General features: G+C 44.2%; 3 protein-coding genes across 3 annotated transcripts in view; 2 read left to right on the top strand and 1 right to left on the bottom strand.

Annotated features, from left to right (window-relative positions):
- On the top strand, positions 1-8,028 carry gnpat2 (glyceronephosphate O-acyltransferase 2). The gene is made up of 16 exons (XM_068708822.1): positions 1-110; positions 938-1,138; positions 1,250-1,426; positions 2,589-2,718; positions 2,887-3,014; positions 3,147-3,222; positions 3,549-3,700; positions 4,020-4,150; positions 4,298-4,539; positions 5,087-5,353; positions 5,439-5,518; positions 5,869-6,009; positions 6,762-6,861; positions 6,953-7,046; positions 7,178-7,239; positions 7,400-8,028. Exons 1-16 carry the CDS (start codon positions 99-101, stop codon positions 7,450-7,452), a joined length of 2,046 nt encoding a protein of 681 aa, XP_068564923.1. The 5' UTR covers positions 1-98; the 3' UTR covers positions 7,453-8,028.
- A 2,491-nt stretch (positions 8,029-10,519) lies between these two features.
- fam228a (family with sequence similarity 228 member A) lies at positions 10,520-13,830 on the top strand. The gene is made up of 9 exons (XM_068708819.1): positions 10,520-10,698; positions 10,897-10,979; positions 11,813-12,034; positions 12,108-12,185; positions 12,401-12,595; positions 12,682-12,762; positions 12,882-12,969; positions 13,275-13,446; positions 13,584-13,830. The coding sequence occupies exons 2-9, from the start codon at positions 10,899-10,901 to the stop codon at positions 13,693-13,695; spliced, it is 1,029 nt and encodes a 342-aa protein (XP_068564920.1). The 5' UTR covers positions 10,520-10,698; positions 10,897-10,898; the 3' UTR covers positions 13,696-13,830.
- Positions 13,831-13,876: 46 nt separating this feature from the next.
- The window catches only part of itsn2a (intersectin 2a), a 34,785-nt gene continuing 27,163 nt past the window's right edge, over positions 13,877-21,498 (bottom strand). Inside the window, exons 27-38 of the mRNA XM_068708818.1 lie at positions 20,638-20,829; positions 17,589-17,710; positions 17,359-17,465; positions 16,961-17,144; positions 16,748-16,846; positions 16,458-16,625; positions 15,962-16,174; positions 15,661-15,782; positions 15,488-15,570; positions 15,064-15,147; positions 14,793-14,966; positions 13,877-14,476 (exon numbers count right to left, since the gene is read on the bottom strand). Of these exons, the coding sequence (XP_068564919.1) occupies positions 14,325-14,476; positions 14,793-14,966; positions 15,064-15,147; positions 15,488-15,570; positions 15,661-15,782; positions 15,962-16,174; positions 16,458-16,625; positions 16,748-16,846; positions 16,961-17,144; positions 17,359-17,465; positions 17,589-17,710; positions 20,638-20,829 (1,700 nt within the window). The 3' untranslated portion in view covers positions 13,877-14,324. The remainder of the gene's footprint in view (positions 14,477-14,792; positions 14,967-15,063; positions 15,148-15,487; positions 15,571-15,660; positions 15,783-15,961; positions 16,175-16,457; positions 16,626-16,747; positions 16,847-16,960; positions 17,145-17,358; positions 17,466-17,588; positions 17,711-20,637; positions 20,830-21,498) is intronic.

Genomic DNA, 21,498 nt, shown 5'->3' with positions numbered 1-21,498 from the left:
TCACGCTGGGAGTCTCGCAGGGGGACCTTCAAGTACGGGAAACGAAAGTCGATAAGGGGGACAGCCACCTGCGAGCTTTGTGTTTGTACCCGTGAAGCATGACGAGCACGGTAAGAGAGCCGTCGAAACGACTCCGTTTATATACACTACACTTTGCTGCATTCCTTCAGACCGCGCTGTCGCTTGCTCGTGTGCACAGCGCGAGCTCAGTTTCGCTTTGAAAGTTTTACATTTTAAAGTGTTGCAACTGCTGACAGCGAGTGAACGCGCAAAAGACTTTAGATGTGTTCGCTTGTCTTCAAGCTGAGGCTATTATTGCCCTAAATATATCTGTCCAGCTGCAGTTGAGCAGTGTTGCTTAATAGGTCGCTACCAACCGACATTAGCGGATCATAGTGCAAATAAGAGCAGACTGCAGATAAGGAGGCAGTGTGTTCAGTTTATAGCTAAATTAGATTTAAAAAAAAATCTCTGTATTTAAAGATCTCCTTCAGACATGAGATATATATATATATATATATATATATATATATATATATATATATATATATATATATATATATATATATATATATATATATATATATATATATAATAGTGTATGTGGGCGTGCGTGCGCTGGAGGTTCAAAGTTTTCACATCCCACTTAAAGTAAGTTGCATGTTGGACCATGGTTGGACTCTCGTTGCAGCTTCACAAAAGCATGCCTACCTGTAAAACCGTCACGTGTAACAGATAATTAGTTAATATAGGGGTTGAGAAAATTGGTATATGGTCGTTTGTTCCCTCTGCAGCCAGTAACTTCCCAAAATGTCTTATATTCTCTTCCTTTCGTCTCGCATACCTGAGTCAAGTCAGCCATGTTTCTGTGTTCCTATTCCATAAAAAGTGTCAAACTGTAATGCTTCTAACACAACAATGCCCCCCCCCCCTCCAGTATAGGGATTCGGGCAGAGCAGGCCCGGAAAATGAGGAGGAGTTTGTGGATATACTGAAGGAGAAGAGGTGCAGCAGTGATCTTTGCCATGCTCTCAGGACCTTCAGCCCCAGCCCTTACAAAGGAGGCCCGACCTGCACCGCTGCTGACCTCCCCAGAGCCGTGCTGGAGTCCCAGTATCTCCGCTACGTGGTCGAGGAGGTGGGATGGTGTCATTTAAAAAAATAAAAAATAAAAAAACACACGCATCACAGATTTTACACTATTGCTTCATCAATATGGAGTCTTTTCCCTCTGCGTTCCCCCCGTCAGATCGCCACGGAGACGGGGGCGTCGCTGGAGGAGGTGAGAGAAGAGGCTTGTGGGATTTTGGACGAAATGTCTCAGAGCCTGCAGATGGGGTTCATCAGGCTGCTGGCCTACATACTCACCAAGGTGTTGAAGAGACTCTTCACCGGCGTCCATGTCAACATTGAAGGACTCAACGCGGTCAGGACCAAATCAATTCTATGCTTACAACAACAGCACATTACCAAATATACACCACTTTCATACAGCCAGTGAAGGAGAGTGTCCACTGTACACTACCATGTACAGAGTCTAAGTAACTGTTCATGTACAAATACAGTAGATCTGAAAGAGTCACCTCATCCAAATTTAGTTTGTCTGTGATGCTCAACATTAGGTAAGTGAGACAATATGGTTATTTTTAATAATTGCAATTATGTGGGTGATGTAAACTGAGATGCAATATGAAGCTCTTACCTCATAAATGTAACGTCCTACAATGACCTCGTACCCGGTAATCTTATCTTGGTTTCTACTAATGTGTTGACTAATACCACCACCTGAATAACAATTTGTCCAGTATTAAGGGAGAACGCTGTTAATGGAATCGGCGCAGTGTCAATGTACCATTACGTTTACTGAAAGTGCTTGTTTTTGCCACTGACGGGCTCCTATTGTAATTTTAAGTTTCGGACAACCTTATGGACAAGATCCTATAGAGAAATAAAACATTTGCACTTACCTTTCGCTTGATCCGGTCTTTCTATTGTCCCGCTCAAGGAGAAATGTCGTTGTGAAATCTGAATATCGTGCAGCAACTGCTCCAACTCTTCACAGCATCCGTTCTGTGTGGGCCTCCATGAGGTCACAGCACCCACTCTCCCGAGCTTCCTGGCCTTGCAGCAGCCGGTTCGCCCTTCACTCCTGAACGAGACTTTGAGCGGAACGAGGACGTTTATTGGACGTAAATGACGGAGCCCACTTTGAATACATTGCAGCCCGTGAGCGGCAGCCGTCTATTGCGCTCTCCCTCAATACTGGACCAATTTCAGAAATTGTTGTCCCCGTTAGTCAATTAGACACAAAAACATGAGAAAATACCAATAAGAGTTAAGAAGATTATAATCAGTCTCTGTGTTTACAGTCTTCTCCTCTAATCGAAGGACTGCCACATTCTCTCTTTTCTTTTCAACAACAGAAGCTGATCTTAACATATCAAATATTTCATCATATTTGAATGTATGAAATAGTGGCTTGCTCTTTATTGAGACTAACTAATGTATATATCTATCTTATGAAAAGTAACACTTGATAAGTAATATTCTATTCTATTCTATTCTATTCTATTGTCTGTCCCATGCAGCTCCAACAAGCTGTTCAGGAGTGTCCTGTGATCCTGCTGCCCAATCACAGGAGCTATGTGGACTTCTTGGTTATCTCCTACATCCTGTTCACCTACGACATCCCAGTGCCTGTAATTGCTTCAGGGCTTCGCAAGTATCTATTTTAATCAAAACAACAGGGTATTATAGATCATGTAGAGTTGCATTACAACACCTCTGCTTGATGTAAAACGTTTTCTTGATGCTCACTCTCTCTCTCTCTTTCTCTCTCCTCCTCCCTCCCTCCTATTCATTTCTCTGTTTTTCTCCACTGTAAAGCTCTTGCAGGGATGAAGATGTTCGGAGAGATGTTTCGCCGCTCGGGAGCTTTCTATATCCGCCGTGCCATCGGCTCTGACAAACTGTACTGGGCAGTGCTGTCGGAATATGTCAGAACCATTGTCAAAGTAAACATCAGCCATACCAAACTCAAACTGTCTTCTTGGAAATGGCTTCAGCTTGTTCAAGTATTCCTAAATCCACCGGCTGCTGTATTTGACTGTCTGTAAAGAGTGTTTCCAACTGTGTGTTTTCTGTAGACAGGATTTGCACCTTTGGAGTTTTATGTGGAAGGCCTGCGAAGTCGCACACTGAAGTCCCTGGTGCCCAAGTTAGGTAAGTGTCACGTCAGCGCTTTGTGTGTGTTGCAGGGTAGAAGAGTGTCTCTGTCAGGAAACGTTGTTGCTGGATAACAGACCTTAGAAATGATACTCATTTCCTCCTACGAGTCCCCTTCAACAAGTTCTTTTGTTTCATATTCATTGTTCCAATTTGTGTTACAGCGTTGTGTGCAGGAGTAGATATTGTCTGCAGCTGTGTGCTACAGTGTATTTAGGATCATCTGAAGGCCGTATTTTTCCTGTGGCTGACCGACGATTGCGCTCATGCATTGCCGTTTTGAGAACGGGACACAATTCTGAAGTGCTTGCGCGTGTCTGCAGGCATGATGCACATGGTGCTGGAGCCCTACTTTAAAGGCGAGGTGTATGACATCAAGTTGGTCCCCATCAGTATCAGCTACGACCGAGTGCTGGAGGAGTCGCTGCTCGCCCACGAGCTGCTGGGTGTCCCCAAACCCAAAGAAAGCACCGCGGTACGTCCTGGTCACTCGCTTCAATCGACTCCGTCCAAGAAGCCTTACCTCCTTCCAGCATTCACTGCTATGTTACTGTTTATTGTGACGGTTAATTACGTTCCAGTGCCCCATTAAGCCTGCCTCTCTCTGAAACTTTTCCGACATGTATTTGTGCTTGTTACAGTATGTTAAAAATCCATTTAGCGTATTTGCAAACAATATTATTTTGTCTCTAACCTCAGTATCTCATAAGTGCAGGTCAGAAGGGTTCGCGCATGAGTAAAGTTGATTACTTCTTGCTCGCGATTCACTTCCCGGCCTGGCTCTTTCTCCGCAGGGTCTGCTGAAGGCTAGCAAAGTGCTCCAGAACAATTACGGCAACATGCATGTGAACTTTGGCTGCCCCATGTCAGTCCGAGAATTGTGTCGGGGCAAGATAAACCACTGCCAGTACAACCTCACACCCAGGTAGAAAATACAAGTTCTCCAATATAGTTTTCATAGGATTCAGTCTAAAAAAAACCACGAGAATCAAAGTGTAATTGAAACCCTCCAACATATACCTGTAGTCATGCATGTTCTCCCTCTCTCTCCCTTTTTTATATCCATTCACAGAGATCTTCCTCAGAAGCCCAGTGCAGAGGCTCAGGCCTGTGTGAGCTCGCTGGCTCATCTGATGGTACGAATCCAAGAGGAGGGCTCTCTGGTCGGCCCGTGGTCTCTGATGGCCTGCCTGTTGCTCCAGGCTCCTACCACAGTCTTAACCGAGGAGGGCCTGCCGTGGCATCAGCTCACAGAAAAAACCCTCTGGCTCAGGAAGCTGGCGCTGGACTTCGGGGCTCGCCTGAACTGGCCTGGTGGGTGAAGAAGATAGATGGATTTTTATGTATATGCCGTTAATATTGTGTCTTTTTAGTGCTTCATTTTGCACTAATGCAGCTACATCAAGCGGCAGCATGTGATTTAAGGTGAGTGCTCTTGTTTTAGTGGGCCTTTTTTTTTTTTTTAAGGTTTATTTTCACATCCCTTGAATGACCAGTAGGTGGCATTTGTATAGTGCATTACAAGTGAACCAGATAGAGTTAATGCAGAAAAGTAAGTAAGTTGGATCCGTCAGCGTCTTACCTCGGGACACTAAAGGCTCCTTCGACCCGGTCTGAGGTAGATCAGACAGATTAGAGGAATGCGAGTTGGCACAAGCGTTCAGATTCACTTAGGAGATTTTCAGTGGATTAATGCACTTTAAGTAACTTACCCTAAGAGGACCCCACTGAACCGCCTCACTTCACAGCTCTGGTGTGTGTGCAAATACACACATGCAGGCACCTAAACACACATGTACAAATGCGTTACAAAACTACTCTGAGGCTGATGCAATGACAATGTGGATGCCGTTTTCTCCAGGACAAGTCCCTGACCCGGATGTGATGTCATCCGCCGTGGCTCTTCATCACTCCATAGTTCGCCGTGAAGCGGGGCGCGTCTACCTGGTTCAGGAGGAGGAGGAGGAGGAGCTTGAGAGGAAACGTCCGATCAACCCGGAGGAGGATGTGATCAAGACGGCGGTGGCGGTGCTGATGATGGCAGCCTACAGGAATCAGTCCCTGCACATTTTTGTGCGTCCCGCCCTGCTCGCAACAGCCATACACGTCGCAAAGACGGCGCAGAGAGGTGAGGGCTACAAGATGTATATTTCTAAAATAACGCACCGTGACGTTTACTGATTTATATTTTCCTTGTGATCTTCCGTTCGCAGACGAGCTCTTCGCCTTCTTCTGCTTCCTACGAGACGTCTTCTCCAACGAATTCATCTTCGTCCCCGGGAAGTCGTCTCAGGTAACAGCCTCACCAGCTGTTGAACCCCGGTGATAATATATGTGGCGCAAACATGATCACAGCTCTGCCTCTGACAAACTGGGCATGTTTAGGCGTATATGTTTAATGTAGAAACTGAGTCTGCATTTGTAAGACACATTGGGAGTCATTTTGTAGCCTTTGGTGAGGCAACAAAATGTGAAAAAGCCGCCCAGGAAAATCAAAATGCTCTCCACTATCACGATTACCATTTTGTCGGCATATTGTTACCTGTTCAAAGGCCTTTTATATTAATTTAAAAAATCCACTTGTTGGATTGTTATTGATATTGTGCGTATCTGCCTGTTGATTTCTGTCTTTCCATTAATCAGGACTTTGAGGAGGCATGCGTCCTCCTGACGAAATGTGGAGCGATCCACATCAGTGAACAGGAAGTGACGGTGTCGGTCGCGGGAATGGAGGTGCTATCCTTCCTGCAGGCACTTCTACAACCCTTCCTAGACTCTTATCAGGTGCTTTTGACTTTTGCCTCGCCTGATTGAGATAACGCACTCTGCTCATGATGCTGACAAGGCCGTAGCGACCACTGACGTCATGACCTCTGCTTTTGTTCTTGGAGTTAGTGGGATTTGGCAACCCTGAGGTAGTTTGTTATGCAATTGAACTTATTTTTATGTTGATTCCAGTAGATCTCTTTTTTTTGGGGGGGGGGTTGTACTTTTAGGTCAACAAAAATGAACAAATAAATAATTCAGGATTAAAAACATTATTCCTGGAAGTGTGGAGCAGGAATTGAAACTGAATTGACACCATGTTGAAAATATAAATCAGGAGCGCTTTATTTTACAGGGCTGTAATTTCTCAGAGTTCAGCTCATAAGCAGTTGTTGATTGCTCTGTTTGAATACAATTTGCATAAATAGAAATATCAAAATGTTAAGAGATTATTTCCTTCCCAGTGCTCTTTAAATCTGGTATTTTGGTAAATGTTAGATTAATATATCTTAAATGTATAATAGAATTTTTAATGTGATTACAGACACTCCGTTACTAAAAAATGTTGTTTAGGTCACACCTGGCTGACTTTTCCTTCAAATGTCATGATGCTGAAAATGAAAGTATCGCAGTCGCCGATTTTATATATCGCAGGTTTCCTCACAAAGTTACTGTTTTAGACTCTAACTACAATTACATTGTTGGATTTGAATAGTTAAAAATAGGCGGTTTACGTCCTCCTGTTTGATCGGGTGTGTTTTTATGTCCAGGTGATGTTCAGGTACCTCTGTGAAGACGGAGTTCACGTGTTCGCCGAGAAACAGTTGCTACCTGCTGTGCGAAACCTGGCTACAAAGCTCATCCTCTCAGGTGAAACAAAGTGACCACTGACCCCTCGAAACAATCTCCAGCTGTTAAACTCCTATCAGCAAATGGATCCCCATCAATGTGTGTTTTTCAGGTGAGCTTCACACCTATGAAGCCCTTTCGTCCGACATGCAAAAGAACGTTGTGTCGGCCCTGCGGAGGCTGGAGGCCTTGACGAAGTTGAAGGCGTGAGTAACGAGATTAGCTTCGGCAAATCTGTTTGGTTTTAAGCTCATTTTCTGTGGTGGTTGAGAAGCTGTCTGTGTTCCTAATGCCAACGCTTTTTTTAAAAGGTTCTCCGTCTGATTTCTCGTCACAGGTCTGAGCAGAATGAGTACAGAGTGAACAAAGCGGCCGTCAGAAGAATTAACGACATGTTTTGTGAGTCGGCTCACCTGAAATGCAACAGATAAAGATGAACACTGTGACCTCGTTAAGCTCACTGTCCTAACCATGTGTTTAGGATTTGGTTCATGTGTTTACCGCCCCAACCGACAGCAGCCTAAGGGATTTTTTCTTTTCTTTTCCTCTCTCACTGTAGGCGGGAAAATCCCTCCCCAGATGCTCCAGACGACGCCTGACGCAAAACTTTAGCCTCCCCTGGAACAGATCCATCTACAGTATCAGCTCACCGTCCCGTTTATCCCCGCCCCGCTTGACCCTTCCCTCCGTGCCTTAATGCAGCCGTCGGTAGCGATGCCGCATCCTCGACACCAGTGCACAGACTTAACCTGGCAGCGTTCCATATCTCCAACGTCTGCTACCCCCCCACACTCTCTGTGTCCTGGATGTCATCCTGTACTAAAGATAACGCTACAAAGACCTGACCTGCGACGGTATTGCTGATTCCGCTTGATGCCTATAATCCATTAGTTGATGAAGAAAAGGCTCACAGTATGGCTGATGCACTAAAGATGCCTGTGGATAACGATACTGACCTATAACTGTATTTTAATCGGTTGCATTGTGTTAGTATGTTTTTGTCCTGCAGATTTATTATTTGGCAAGGATGATGTGTCTAAATGAGGAGAATGCATAATGGCGCACTTTAAAATAAACTTGATTGCTGGCATAGTACGTGCAATAGATAGTAAAAACTAAATTATGACTCTTGATTGTATAAACATTGTACCAATAAAAAAATCTTAATACTGTACCAAATATCATAAATGTTTGTTTGAGACATTTATTTTAACTTAGTTACATCTCAATAAATGTAAAACAAATGTAACAAAACGCACCATAGATTGTTGTTTTCCCACACTGAAGTATAGATTCTTCTCTGATTCTGTTTGTACTGTTAGTGAAACAGTTTAAAGTTCAACCTCCTGTCATCTCTGCAAACCAATCAACACACTGCCTGCACCTGTAAAGCCTCAGCAGTTAGACGAAGGCCCCGTATGTGCCAATTCACCAGGATACCGTTTTAGGCCTACGTGGAGGGAAACATTATCTATACACAGGTGGTACGTCAACCTTGATGCGTAAAGCGCTGACCGGGTCTTGACAAAACACCGAGATGTATTCCAACACTCTAGAATTTAGCTTCTTCTCGCCCTCTTTGGCTCTGTGGCGCTCTTTGTCCCACCGGTCCTTCTCGCCGTTCATTTGGGAGAACAGGTTGACCTGGATGGTGCGCAGCGTGGCCGCCAGCACGTAGAAGCCGCCCTGCAGCATGTGGCAGAAGGCGGCGCCCACGCTCAGCGCGGCGCCCATCAGGTTGGGCACCGTCTCGCACACCACGCACACGCCCTCCAGGAAGTGCAGCGTGCCTTTCTTGGCCAGCGGCTGGACCTGGTGGTGGAGGAGGGAGCTGCCGCCGTGCGGAGCGGGGGTTTGCTGGGCATGGTTGACCAGGTATCGCGCGCAGTCCGCGAAGTGGGTGACGGCCCGGCGCAGCGGGAGCAGAGCCAGGTACAGGTGACATGCGGCTTTGGTCAGCGCGTGGAAGAGCAGCCGCAGCTCGAGCACGGCGTTGCCTGGAGATAAGAGGGCATCGGGGTCAGCTCTAATTTAACACCCTTGGCTAATGTCAGCAACCATTACACACAGCGTCGGCCACTGGATTAAAGCGTTCACCATGTGGCGGGCATCACCTCAGCACGCGCAGGAAGCCAAAATGTCACAAATCAGTCTGCAACAGATCCTTACGATTATATTAATATATTGGAAGTTTAACTTTTGTCAAAAATTATGTAGGCTGTTGGAAAAAGTAATCATAAGTCTCAAACAAAACAACTTGTTTAAAAATTAAAAATAAACATTTTGTGACTCATAAAGTCTAGTAAAGCAGACCTTCTTACTCACAGGCTACTCTGCTGTCCTGATTTCCTGACTATGTCTCAGTGGGCCATCCTTTCATATGTTTTTGGCAACTGATTATCAATTCTTAGCAAAATCTGAAAGGTCAAATTATTTGTTTTATCCAGCAAATCACACACTGAGCAGCCTACTATCATAACATGTCATAAAGAGAGATAAGTAGTCTTTTATCTTATGCTGTAAATGTGTGACAGCAGTTTCTGCCATAAGGTTGTAAACCGGTGCCACGTCGTTCCTGAAAGGCTTCCAAATCTCCTCTTACGAAATATTCTCTTACCGTCTATAAAGCAGAAAATCCAGAGCAGGGCAATAATCGCTGCCAACCAAGTCCACCAATCCATGTGGTCTCCCCCCTGTCCCGGACTCGAGCAACGAGAAATAAGGAAAGCAGTGAACTCCCCAAGTTATGATCTGGCCAAGCCCTGCCCTGCCCTGCCTTCACGCGGCTAATACCTAAACATTAAGTAGGCCTATCCCATTCTCCGCAGGTGTCGGACAGTTGCAGCCTGAAGTTCACCTGAGGTGTCAGCAGGCGTATTAGGACCATCAGACTACAACCCTTGAACTTACTGCACCGTGTTGTGTCTCACAGAAATGGACACTACTTTGCTCCATGTGCCAAATGGTTGCAATCAATGATTTATTGGATTATTTTATACAAGGATAGCCTAATTAGTGATTGGATGCAAACCAGAGCCAAGATTATTCTTACATAACACATGCTTTTTACAGGACTGATTCTTTCTCATGCCTAAAGAGGACACCTTAGTTCTCAGTGTGTACACATATAGCCATCATGGGTTTACTAGGCTGGATGAACTCCAAGTTAGTCTAGACACACCTGAGTGCCAGACAAGGTGGGAGCACTCACCTTAAAGAAAGACATTGTAGTTGTTGCCAATTTAAAAGGAAGAAAGAAATCTAAAATTAATTAATTTGGGTGTTAGGCTAAAAACTCTGAACAATGGTTACTTCAAAAAATGATGGCAACAAAGTGACACGTAATATAATTGATTATATTTTAAGTATAACCTTGAGTAAAAAGTATTGAATAAATTAATTAAATCTAAACAAAAAAAATATGTAAATGATAATAAAAGCAACAGTTAAAATGTAAAATTACATTTACTGAATATTTGGGTGAAATTGATTTACATTCAATACGTACACACCCACACACACGCACACACACACACACACACACACACACACACACACACACACCGAAGTGCGTCTTTGTCATGGCAACAAAAAGCTTCGGACTGCAGGACACGTGGAGGAGTAGCTCCCCCTCCCTCTCTCCCTCTCTCCCTCTCCACATGTCACCGCCTCTGTTGAATAGTCTGAAGAGGAAACCAAAGGTTAGCAGTCGCCTCACGTTTAAAATGTTACAACGTGTGTTTTTTGTGATGATGCGCTGACCCCAAAACCAGAGGAGTTTCGGTTCATTTTGGCGCATTTCTGCCAGGTTTTTTTCCCCCACGAACATCGGACCCAAACGTCCGCAAGTCAACAAAGGTAAGACACAACACTACTATGGTGACACGGGCTGGTAAATCCTGACATTAGCAGACACAATGTACTGCTTGAGTAATACGATGCAGCTACTTTCAAGTTACTTTACAAGCAACTACTTTTCAAGTTTGTTTTGGTCCAGTAGGCCACACAAGCAGTTACCTCTGATGGCTCAACCCGTTTTATTCCCTCATGATTTAGGGATGGGCCCCAAGAAGAACAACACAACCAGTGGTGTGATCACCTTCCACACACCTTTTCCTGTCAACCTGTTCAAATCAGAGGTAAAAAACAACAGCTAACTAATCACTTGTCTCTAAATGTCAAGGAGGCTGCCTAGATACAGTGTGTGTGTGTGTGTGTGTGTGTGTGTGTGTGTGTGTGTGTGTGTGTGTGTGTGTGTGTGTGTGTGTGTGTGTGTGTGTGTGTGTGTGTACCCTGGGCAGCCTACTGGTCTGAATGCCTGACTGCTCCTCTTTATCCTCTGTCTGTACAGTGTTATGTCTGAATGTGCAATCCTGGAATCTCAGTGGCCTTGGAAAAGTTGAATGGAAAGGTTTCGGGTTATATTGACATGAAAGATATACGGTAGCCACTGTTATCCTCTCTTGACTCTGGACAATAGGGCTCTGGAGGGATCAGATGACATGCAGATGAACAAACCAGCCCAGCATCCAGGTCCACAGTTATACTGGTATTATTTCAGAAAAGCATAACAACAAGCACAGCAAGGAAGCTGCCACATTTGGACTGATGTGCTAAAAATCATGTAAAAAACACAACAACCCACAGTGCACTGACACACATGTCCCATGTGTTTGCGTAACAGTGAGATGCAGCTCAGGTTTCCTGGTAGTGACATGATCTGTCGCTACCTGTTGTGCTGGCCTCTGTTGCCTTCTGTTCACCTACATAATTGTGTCTGGTCCGTCGGTGAACTCCAGCTGGGGTTTCGAAGAGTCGATCATCCACATGGAGCTCTGCAATTTGTGTTTTCTTTCCTCTACATTGTGATCCTACACTGCAGTATATGTGCTGTTATTTGCAATGGGATTTATATTGAAAATGACACAGTTACAGAAGATCACAAGACTCGACACCGCTGGTTTTTCTTGAGGAGTACAGGGCAGATGTGAGGGACGCTGCAGGGCGCAGAGGGAACCCGTCTCATCCGAGTGCGAGGAGGACGAGGAGCCCCGCTAGGAGCCCCACTAGGAGCCCCGCTAGGAGCCCCACTACATGTGTAAGAGCAGGGCCGAGGGATGAGGCCTCACCCTCAGGGCCACAGCCGGGAGCCAAACAGGACCGGCTCTCTCACACCTCCCTCAGACGACTGAAGGTATTGCACTCAACCAGACTCAGACCTGCACAAAAAGAAGGTGGATGATCTTACTGCATGTATTACTATTTAGGCCAAGATGGAGGCTGAAAATCAACAGGTGAAGGAAATAACCCAACACTTACTGGACACAGAAAATGGTTTAGTGAAGGTAAGAAAGCTTGGACAACAGACAGCACAATGTTTGTTTTGTTTGAGCTTACATTCTCCAAATTATGTGGTTTTCCAGTGTTTTTAATTTGTAGTTTAATGCAGCTTTTTTACATTTTTAATCTCTACAAAAAAAAATGTTTTGATTCAAAAATCTTTGAATCTTTAACTTTGTGTCTTTACCTCCCACATTGTTTGAAATGCGTCTCCATTGAGGACTTGGAGAGGTTTCTGAGCCAGCGGGACATGACGGAGCTGAGGAGGAAGGAGCTGCTGCACAAGCGCTGGACGGAGCGCGTCTGGTTCCCCCTCCAGAGGAGAGTGGAGGAACACGCGTCCAGCTGCAGCCCCGCGGCGGTTAAGAGGCGCCAGAGCTCATACAGTCACTACCTCCATCACTGCAACACCAAGGTGATGCTGAACTCACCATTCGGCCCGCTTGTACTCACACAAGTGATGTGTAATTATCTAACTGTTGTAATGTATTTCATCTTCAGGGCTGTGTGTTTCTAGACACCTATGATCTAAGGGAATACAATCCGTTTCTTCTACACATCAGAAAGCCACACTTCTTGAAGGTGAAGATTTAAAAATTTTATTACACTTAATATATATAGAAAAAAAACAGCTTTGGATGTATTGAAGTATTCTGAATGTGTCTATTACTGACAATATTTTCGCTGCTTTATTCCTTTAGCTCAGCACAGCTGACTTAAAGGACCCATTGTACCTTCAGTTACATGAAAGACTGAAGGAAAAGAGAACAGCCGGTTCTTGTGAAGCAGGTATTTTTCTTTCTTTCTTTTTTTTAACTAAAAGGAAATTGAAGACTTATATGAATGCTTTGCTTTGAGAGATATCCGCAGTGGCATTTTCTCTTTAATTTGGGGGAATTAATGTGAGACTATATAACCTTTGAAAGAAGAAAGAACACCGTTACAAAAGAAAAGCTGCATTCATGAGCAATAAAAGGCAAGCTTGCTCAACTCAATACACTCAAGAGGTGTTGCAGCTACAGCCTCACTTGGTCTGGTATGACCAGTAGCTTACTGCGGCTAATTGTAGCCAACCAATTTCCCTTCTATTTCAGGATGTAAATATACAAGGAGACCAGTGCAGAAGCTACCTCAGAGCGATCCTCCTCTTTGTGAGTCTGTGACGTCTCACACCAACAAACTGCTACAGGCCTCATCTAATCATCCAGTCACTGCAACCAGACACACTCCAGTGGGGGATGAGACGGAAGGAAAGAAGTCCAGCAGGTACAAATATGCAGTATTAGTATTGTCAAAACATATTTTATAGAACAAAGCAGGATCTGCGGTGACAATGTGATAACTGCTGCAGCACAACGGCACATCCTTCAGTTAAAATAACGTTATCAACGTTGTGCATGCAGGCTCGACACCATACCATACCACATCAGTGCAACTGCCACACTAGATGGAAGGTGCCATCAGACCGGCTGCTGGCTCCTCAGACGTGGATGTCGGCAACAACCAGCGAGTTAACAACGGCTTCAGCTCTCGCCCGCATCCTAATAAAATCCATTTTAACCGTAAATCTTCACCTCTGCTCGCTTCTAACTGCCTCACATTTTTCCCCTAAGGCACTGTAGAAAGGGTTAATCGTGTAGGACTACAGGAACGTGTTGACAAAGTAGCGAAACATTCAGCCGCAATAAAGAAAATGTTTGTTTTGTACATTTTATTCATGCCATTTTCAGGACAGAATGTCAAACTTAGGGTTAACATTTGACGTGACATTGTACAGTAGTGTGCAGCATTTGAAAGGACGCGTGGCAGTGTGCAGGCGAATGTTTAACAGGACGGATGTCTTCATATAATCAAAGAAGACATGTTGGACAGGCCGAGTAAAATAGTATTGGTTACAAATTTGTAAAAATATTTTTTACATTTTAGCTTCTACATCCGTTTGTCATTCTCCATTTTTGGCAAAGATCACTTAAATGAGTTTGGGTGGCTCAAGGCAGAATAAGGCAGTGACAGTAAAATCAAGAGTTTTTCAAGGCAACTGCTACAGATGTGTGCGGCTGTTTATGCAAAATGTCTTCTCTTCATTACTATAAAAAAATAAGTGGTGCGAGTGCCTGAGGGAATGTTTTGGCTGTGTGTTGTCCTCATTTGGTTGGCTCGTAAAGCTGTAGGTCTAGTTTGACCCAAACTTCTCCAGTAGGGACTTCGTGCAGTAGTAGGCGACGGTTCGCTGCACCTTTGCTCTCCATCTCTTTCTTTATAGTGGCCACGGGAACTTCAGTACGACCCAGGAAATCTGAAGAGGCAGAAAACATTTAGTAAAACTGATAAAATGACAAAGAAATGTCTTCAAGGGATTTCAAATATTAGTCGAGGCTGATTGAGACAGTTTTCGAGGATAATACCAACGTCAGTATGTCAACAGATAAAGATCTTTTGCAGATAGAGATGTACTATATGTGAAGAACGAAAAGACAGAACACACAAAAAAGGGATTGCAGGTAATGTCTGTCGCTTAAAAAAGCAGAGTTTCCTTTATTCTGCACAGGCAGGTACAAATTGGACAAAAAGCCTAACACTCCATTCTGTTTGTGTGTCTCTTATGCACTGACCGTCTGGTGAGAACTGGTCTTTCTCAAACACAGTGATACACAGGATGTCCTGGTAGAGGTCTTTGATAAAGAACTGGCAGTTGAAGTTCCACTTTGGGTTCAGAGTGTCGCTGACCGGTCGGGACGTGTAGCACTGAGCCCCCATCGTCAGCTCACAGTACGGATTGCTCTTACCTGGGGGGGGGGGTTGTATGGGTTGTTCAATTAACGAGAGATTACTGTGAAATGATATTGGGCAACAGGGAGGAGCGATGGGCTCTGCATGCCTTACCGTTGGGCTTGCAGGCTTTGAGCTCCTGGGCTTCAGTGACGGTTACCAGCAGTCGGCCGATCCCGCTGGTCTTCAGGGAACGTGCTAAAACAAACACACAGACGTGAGATGGAGGCCCTAAACACTCCCCATCACATATTCTGCAGCTGAAATGGCTGCTGTTGTGACTAATGTGTGGACAAAACAGGTGCTTATACAATTCGGGGCGATTACAAATTTGGCAAATAAAAATGATTCAATATGTGTATGTACAGTATTTACATGTATCTCACTATTGATTTCACTGTGATGTTTGTTCACAGAGATCAACTGCTTTAGAAGGACATTGTAAGATCTTCCAGCACACACACACACACACACACACACACACACACACACACACACACACACACACACACACACACACAAGGTTCCCTGTGTTTACCTTGGTAAGCCTTCTCTCTCTTTTTCTTCTCCGTCTCTATGAATTGTTCAGATGCTGCTTTGATTTTCTGGACCCACGTAGTCCTACCGACACAGTACATGCATGTCTCCTTTAGACAATGTGATCAGGTGATCGGTTTTTAAGTTTGTGAATATTAACATGTGCATGCATACCTCTCGTTCAAGGTCTCAGTTTTGAGTGTGTAGACTCGGTCGATATGCGAGACGTGGAAGATTGGCTCATCGCTGGACGGGTCCAGTGGCATTTTTACCAACACCTCATTTAGAAACAGTGGCTGGGGGGAAAAAAAATGAAGTGATGAATCACATATGGACAGAGGACCACAGAAGGAAAACGATAAGAAGATTTCACCTGCTGTATGTCATAAATAATCAAAGCAGCGCAGGTACTATTTTAACACCACAGAAGGTATTTATATTCCTGTCTACGGTTAGCGCCCAGCCTCTCGCTTACTGTTTTGTACATCTTCAGCTGTATGCTGGTCTTCAGGCTGAATAGCTTGTCTGGTCCTGAGGAGGAGAAGGACTTGGCGCTGTGCGTGAGGAGGAGGAAATCATTGAAGAGGAAAGCCCACAGCTCCCTGCTGCTTTTGGTTTTGTAAAGCCGACCGCTGTGGAGCAGCTTGCGAGGCCCGAGGCAATTAGTCAGCGAGTTGAAGACCAAGTGCTGAAAGACAGTAAAGACGGGCATGACTGAGGAGAGAGGTAGGAAAGGACAGTCAGTGCTGTAGTGTAAAAATGCTGCTATATGTGTGCATTTGTTTTGGTAACAGATGGTATAAATTCTGATGCGAAGGAGACGTGAAACTGAGTTATTGCAAAGCAATCGAGCAGAATCCATCACAGTGGCATCCAACATAAAACGCACTGTAGAGGATGTTTACAACTGTACTTTACCGCAGCGATAAAATATTGACATTTATAGACTCCTTAAAAAAATGCCTGTTTACCTCTATTGGTCCGTCACACTGCACGTGGCTCTGTATCCACTCCAGCCTGTCTGAGTTCTCCTTCTCCCGGACCCCCTCGTTGACCTGAGAGCACAGCTCCTCGGCCCGCTCCAGAGCTTCTCTCAGGGGGCTGCGGTCCGCGTGACAGTCTGGGGTGTGTTCCAGGATCTGACCAACCGGGAAGAGGAAAGGAGGGAGAAGTGGAACCGCACAATGAATATCAGGGGAGGAAAAAGTAGTGGATGGGGGGAGCGTTGTAATTAGACATAGAGAGTGTATTTTCCACATACGTTCTTTATGAGCAGGGGGTAGCGCGTGATCCTCTGCATGGGCTTGAGGAGGAAGCTGGACAGTGGCATTCCTTTACAGCGGTAGTTAGTGGCTATCTTCTGCTCAAGAGCAAGGCACACAGTGAGAGAGAAAACAGTATCTTATTGTCTGTTTTTGTCACTGTGTTTCTTGAAGTTCTTCTGATGTTATCATCCATTATCGGCAACCCGTACCTTGAGGAAGTCTTTGAAGTCAGGCTGGTTGTGGGTTTTGCTCTGCAGCAGGGCGGCGGCGTTGAGCTGGCAGGAGCAGAAGCGGATGTAGGGCTGCATGTGCGCGAGCTCCGAAGCCAACAGGTCGCCTATCAGCTGAACCGGCATGTTCTCTCCTTCGGTCTTTTTACGGACCCGCAGCGCTCTGGAAAACAATGGATGAGGATGACGATGTAGAACACGATTGTTGTTACATCTTCATTAGTAGATCAAAGTCTGTTTTACAGTGGATTCCCAATTAAATCATTTTTTTTTTAAATCAAAATTTGCAGTTGCTTCCTTTCAGTAGACAGCAACCTCCAATGAAGAAGCTCATGCATAACATCATCAGCTTCATAAACGGTGGTTAGTATACCTACTTGAGTAATTTGGTGTTGCACATAATCAGCTCCCTCCAGTTAACAAAGATCATTCCCATCTCAGCTTCTGTTAGCCGGCCTGACTCGGACATGGGCTTGTAGAAGACCTAATGCAAATGGACAGAAAAATTAAACACTATAGAAAAATACCAGGTCTCGTATGTTTGTGTGTGTGTGTGTGTGTGTGTGTGTGTGTGTGTGTGTGTGCGCGTGTGTGTGTACGTTCGTACCTCTAGAACCAGCTCCAGGTCTTCCACGTAGGTCTCCTCAGTCTGGATGAGCTCGTGGATGTAACCCTGCCTCTTCCTCTCCTGAGGGGTCATTGTGTCCAACGTCATCAGGTCAGCGCACCCTACGGCGCACGCACATGCAAACAGGCAAACATGCATGCATGCACGCACGCATGCACGCGACACACAAGCATGTGCATCACACACAAATACTTTTCTGTCAATCATCAATACACTGAGGAAATTACAGCAAGCACTCTCGTCAGAAACACGACACACGGAGCATGTTAAAATCTGCATTTATTATCAGCTCTAATATTTTATTTACATTCAATGCACAGACAGAAGAGTGAGGCACGTTGTAGTCGCAGTACATGAACTCAGGGAACATAGCAGGCGATGCTAACGCTAAGGTCGCTGCTACCGAGGACACTGAATTAAAGGAAAGTGAAGCACCTTTCGTGGTGAGGTGCTCGCCCCTGATGATTGCATAGGTGTGAATGAGTAAAGTAGCAAATGCTCAAGGGAAAGAGCAGTGGAAGACTCCGTTAGTAGTCTTTGAGGTTCAAACTTGGCAGAAGTTGGACGTGAATGTCAGCAGTGTTGCGTCATTATCTCTGAATCTACTCTTACCGGTTAGTACGCTAATATTTGTGAGTTTTTTTGTATTTTTTTTTTGCTGGTGATATCACAGTTCAGTACAGGATGAGTGTCGACCTTAAATCGCTTGGAAGCATTAATAAATGGAGTGCATCAGAAGTGAATAATAAAATCACAATTAATTGTTTTTTTTTAGTACGAGCAAGCAGCAATAAAGGTCATTGGTGAATTAAGCAACAGTGAGTCTTCACGTTGGTCCATATTTAGCAAGGTTTAGTGTCGTTAGTGCAAGAATGAGTGACCCTGTTAAAAAAAAGTCGTACTGATTCATAGCCTTTAGAAAACTAAATGACTTCAGTCTGATTACATCTACAGATTATTTTCATTATACTATGTAACTAAACTTTTGTGATATATATATATATATATATATATATATATATATTTCCAGTCATCTTTAGCAAAACTGCACATGTCATGCTTCTGTATCAGAGGGACAAAAGCCTCTGCAACACGTCTAGCTGCCTCTGCCTCCCCCGCTCCCCCGGTTAATTAGTTAGTTAAAGAAACAACAAGGGGAACACAGAAGAGGAGAGAGCGAGGGGGACAAGGGGGAGAAATAAATGCCTTGTAGAATATGACAGAGGAGAAGGTAAAGGAAGCAAAATAAAGTTTAAAAATAGACCAAAAACATAGAGAAGCATAGAACAACACGGTCCTAAACAAGTGAGGTGGAAAGCGCAGAGCCGGGCTGTTCTTGCTGACGGCTGGGCTTCCTGTTGCGATAGGGCAATTCAGATTGGCTCAGACAGAAGGGGGAGGAGAAGAAGAAGAAGGAGGAGGAGGAGGAAAAAGAAGAGAAGTAGAGAAGAAAGCCAGCATTACTGTCCTACAGAGGAAACAGAAGAAAAAAAAAGAGATGAAGTGGAGGGGCGGGCGGGGGAGGTGAGTGAGATGAAGGAGAGACGGAGAGACATTAATATAGTTTTAATATTAATGCTGGACTCTTACATGCAAATGCATTAATAATGTATTCCTGGAAATGTAAATGTTGTTACTAATCGTATCAGCTGGAGCATGATGGTAATTTTCTCTCTCTGATGAAGCGCAGGCCTCGTGTGTACTGGGGTGTGTATGAGTTCATGTTCATTAGAATTAAAATAAAAATTTCATTGTGTTTAGTGTCTGCGGCTTTAACAAGTTCATCCTAATTAAACGTCCAGAGTGTTCGCTCTTGTTAACAGAGATCGACTGCTGTGGGGAGAACACGCAAGCTATGAATACTAATTCAAACACACACCTCTTGCTTAAGAATGAGCACTTAAAAAAATAAATTAAAAAAATCAGGCCAGCTATGTGTGAATAAGGAAATTACACCCAACAGAGAAGTCATCAGTGTACTGTACACACAGCAGTATGCAGTAAGTGGAAAAAGTGCATTGTACATTATCTTTACCTACCGTATCAATCGTCCAGTCAAAATGAAGCTTCCATAATGTGACTGATTACGATGAAAACAAGTGCTCTGAGTTTAAAACTGATCAGTTGTTCCCCTTTGTTCTGTGACCCAGTGATTTGTTGGAAAGACATTTTGGGAAAAAATGCTCATTCACTTTCTTGCCGAGAGTTAGATTCCCAATCTCATATCTGTACGCTAAGTATGAAGCTATAGCAGAAGACCGTTAGCTTAGCTTAACATAAAGAGTGAAAACGTGGACATCTAACGTTCTATTTAGTGAGCGTTACAGGTTTATGTTAGTTTTAACTTTTGGATAGAGAGAGCAAGACTAACTTTTTCTCCCTGCTTCCTGTCTGTATGCTAAGCTAACCGCCTGCTAGCTCTAGCTTTAATTTATATAACAGACAGACATTCTCGGCAAGAAGATGCATAAACGTTCCCAAAACGTCAAACTATACCTTTGAATGATTTTAAATAGTTGGTGAAGCTGTTTCATGGACACTTAAAAAGGCAAAATCAATATTAATTTGACATTTCTTGTCTTGTTAATTTAGGAAGGTGTGAGACGTCGATCATTTCAATAAGTATCACACCCAAAGTATGTGGAGATTGAGCTTTTTTTAGTGCAGTGGGTTCATGCTCAACAATTATCCGTGTGTGACAGAAAGTTCTCCTTTAATCTTACCGTCGGCCTCTCCATGCTCTGACATGGATAAGGAATCTACTGTGTCTGCAGTGAACCAAGTCAACCAATCAGATTGTCAGCAACAAGAGAGAAGTTTCTTTCTCCAGCTGATAAATATGTTTTATCATTTTCCATTTGTCTTACCCCCCCCCCCCCCCCCCCCCCCCCCCCCCCCCCCCAACCAACCGCACTCCCACAATAATTCAATGTGTGCATTATTGATTTTCTCTCAAGTAGACAGAGAAATATTGTCCCTCTGTGAATAAAGCCGTAAAAGGCAGAAAGAAAACTTGAGGTTTACTCACATTGCTGACTGGGGTCTGATTCTGTTGTCAACTTGACATAATTGGTGGGCAGCAGACCTGTGACCCCATTGGCGTCTCCTTTCCACCAGTCGGGGTTGGTCTTGTCCAGGATGCTGATCAGCTGACCCTTAGAGAAGCTCAGCTCATCCCGATTGGCGGCGGTGTAGTCGTACATTGCAATAACTTGGCACACTGAGGGTTCAGAGGCACAAATGGGGTTTTATAAGGACGTGAGCGTGTTCATAAGTTAGATGGTTCAGTTTATTGGATTTTTGCTGGCAGAGCGGATCCAGGAATGGCAATGTTGCTCCACCACTTTGGATCAGACTGAATTATCTCAACAACTGTTTGATAGAAAGCTATGACCTTTTCTACAGACATTCGGGGTCCCCAGAGGATGAATCCTACTGACTTTGGTGATCCTCTGACTTTTCATCTAGCACCACCAAGAGGTTGACATTTGGGATTTTAAGTGAAAGGTCTTGAAAACTATTGGATAGATTGGACATTAGCATTTAGGTCACGGAACTGGTAGCATGGCTGTAGATTCTAAATCTTGTTAAATGTCATCAATCTATTGATAAAACCAAGAACTTTTGGGGTTTTTTTCCAGAATAATTACTGAACAAAATAGAGCAGTCATTGGATGAATGAATTGTATACACTCACTCCAGGTTAGTCAGTCACTGTAATTTAATAGCATTATAGTACCATACTTGTTTCATGCATTAAAGCATATTTTTGTGTATAATGTCAAAATCAGAGACACAGAAACTCATATTGGCAGCGTTGTCAAAGTAATCGTGGCCAAGAAATATGTGCCCGCTTGACCATGTAAGACAGAACCGATTCATCACTGTG

The sequence above is a fragment of the Cebidichthys violaceus genome, unplaced genomic scaffold (assembly GCF_023349555.1).
Source record: "Cebidichthys violaceus isolate CVI_PGR_0920_01 unplaced genomic scaffold, fCebVio1.0.p SCAF_14, whole genome shotgun sequence".
Classification (NCBI taxonomy): domain Eukaryota; kingdom Metazoa; phylum Chordata; class Actinopteri; order Perciformes; family Stichaeidae; genus Cebidichthys; species Cebidichthys violaceus.
The sequence above is the reverse complement of the archived record's forward strand: the minus strand, read 5'-3'. Positions and strand labels throughout refer to the sequence as shown.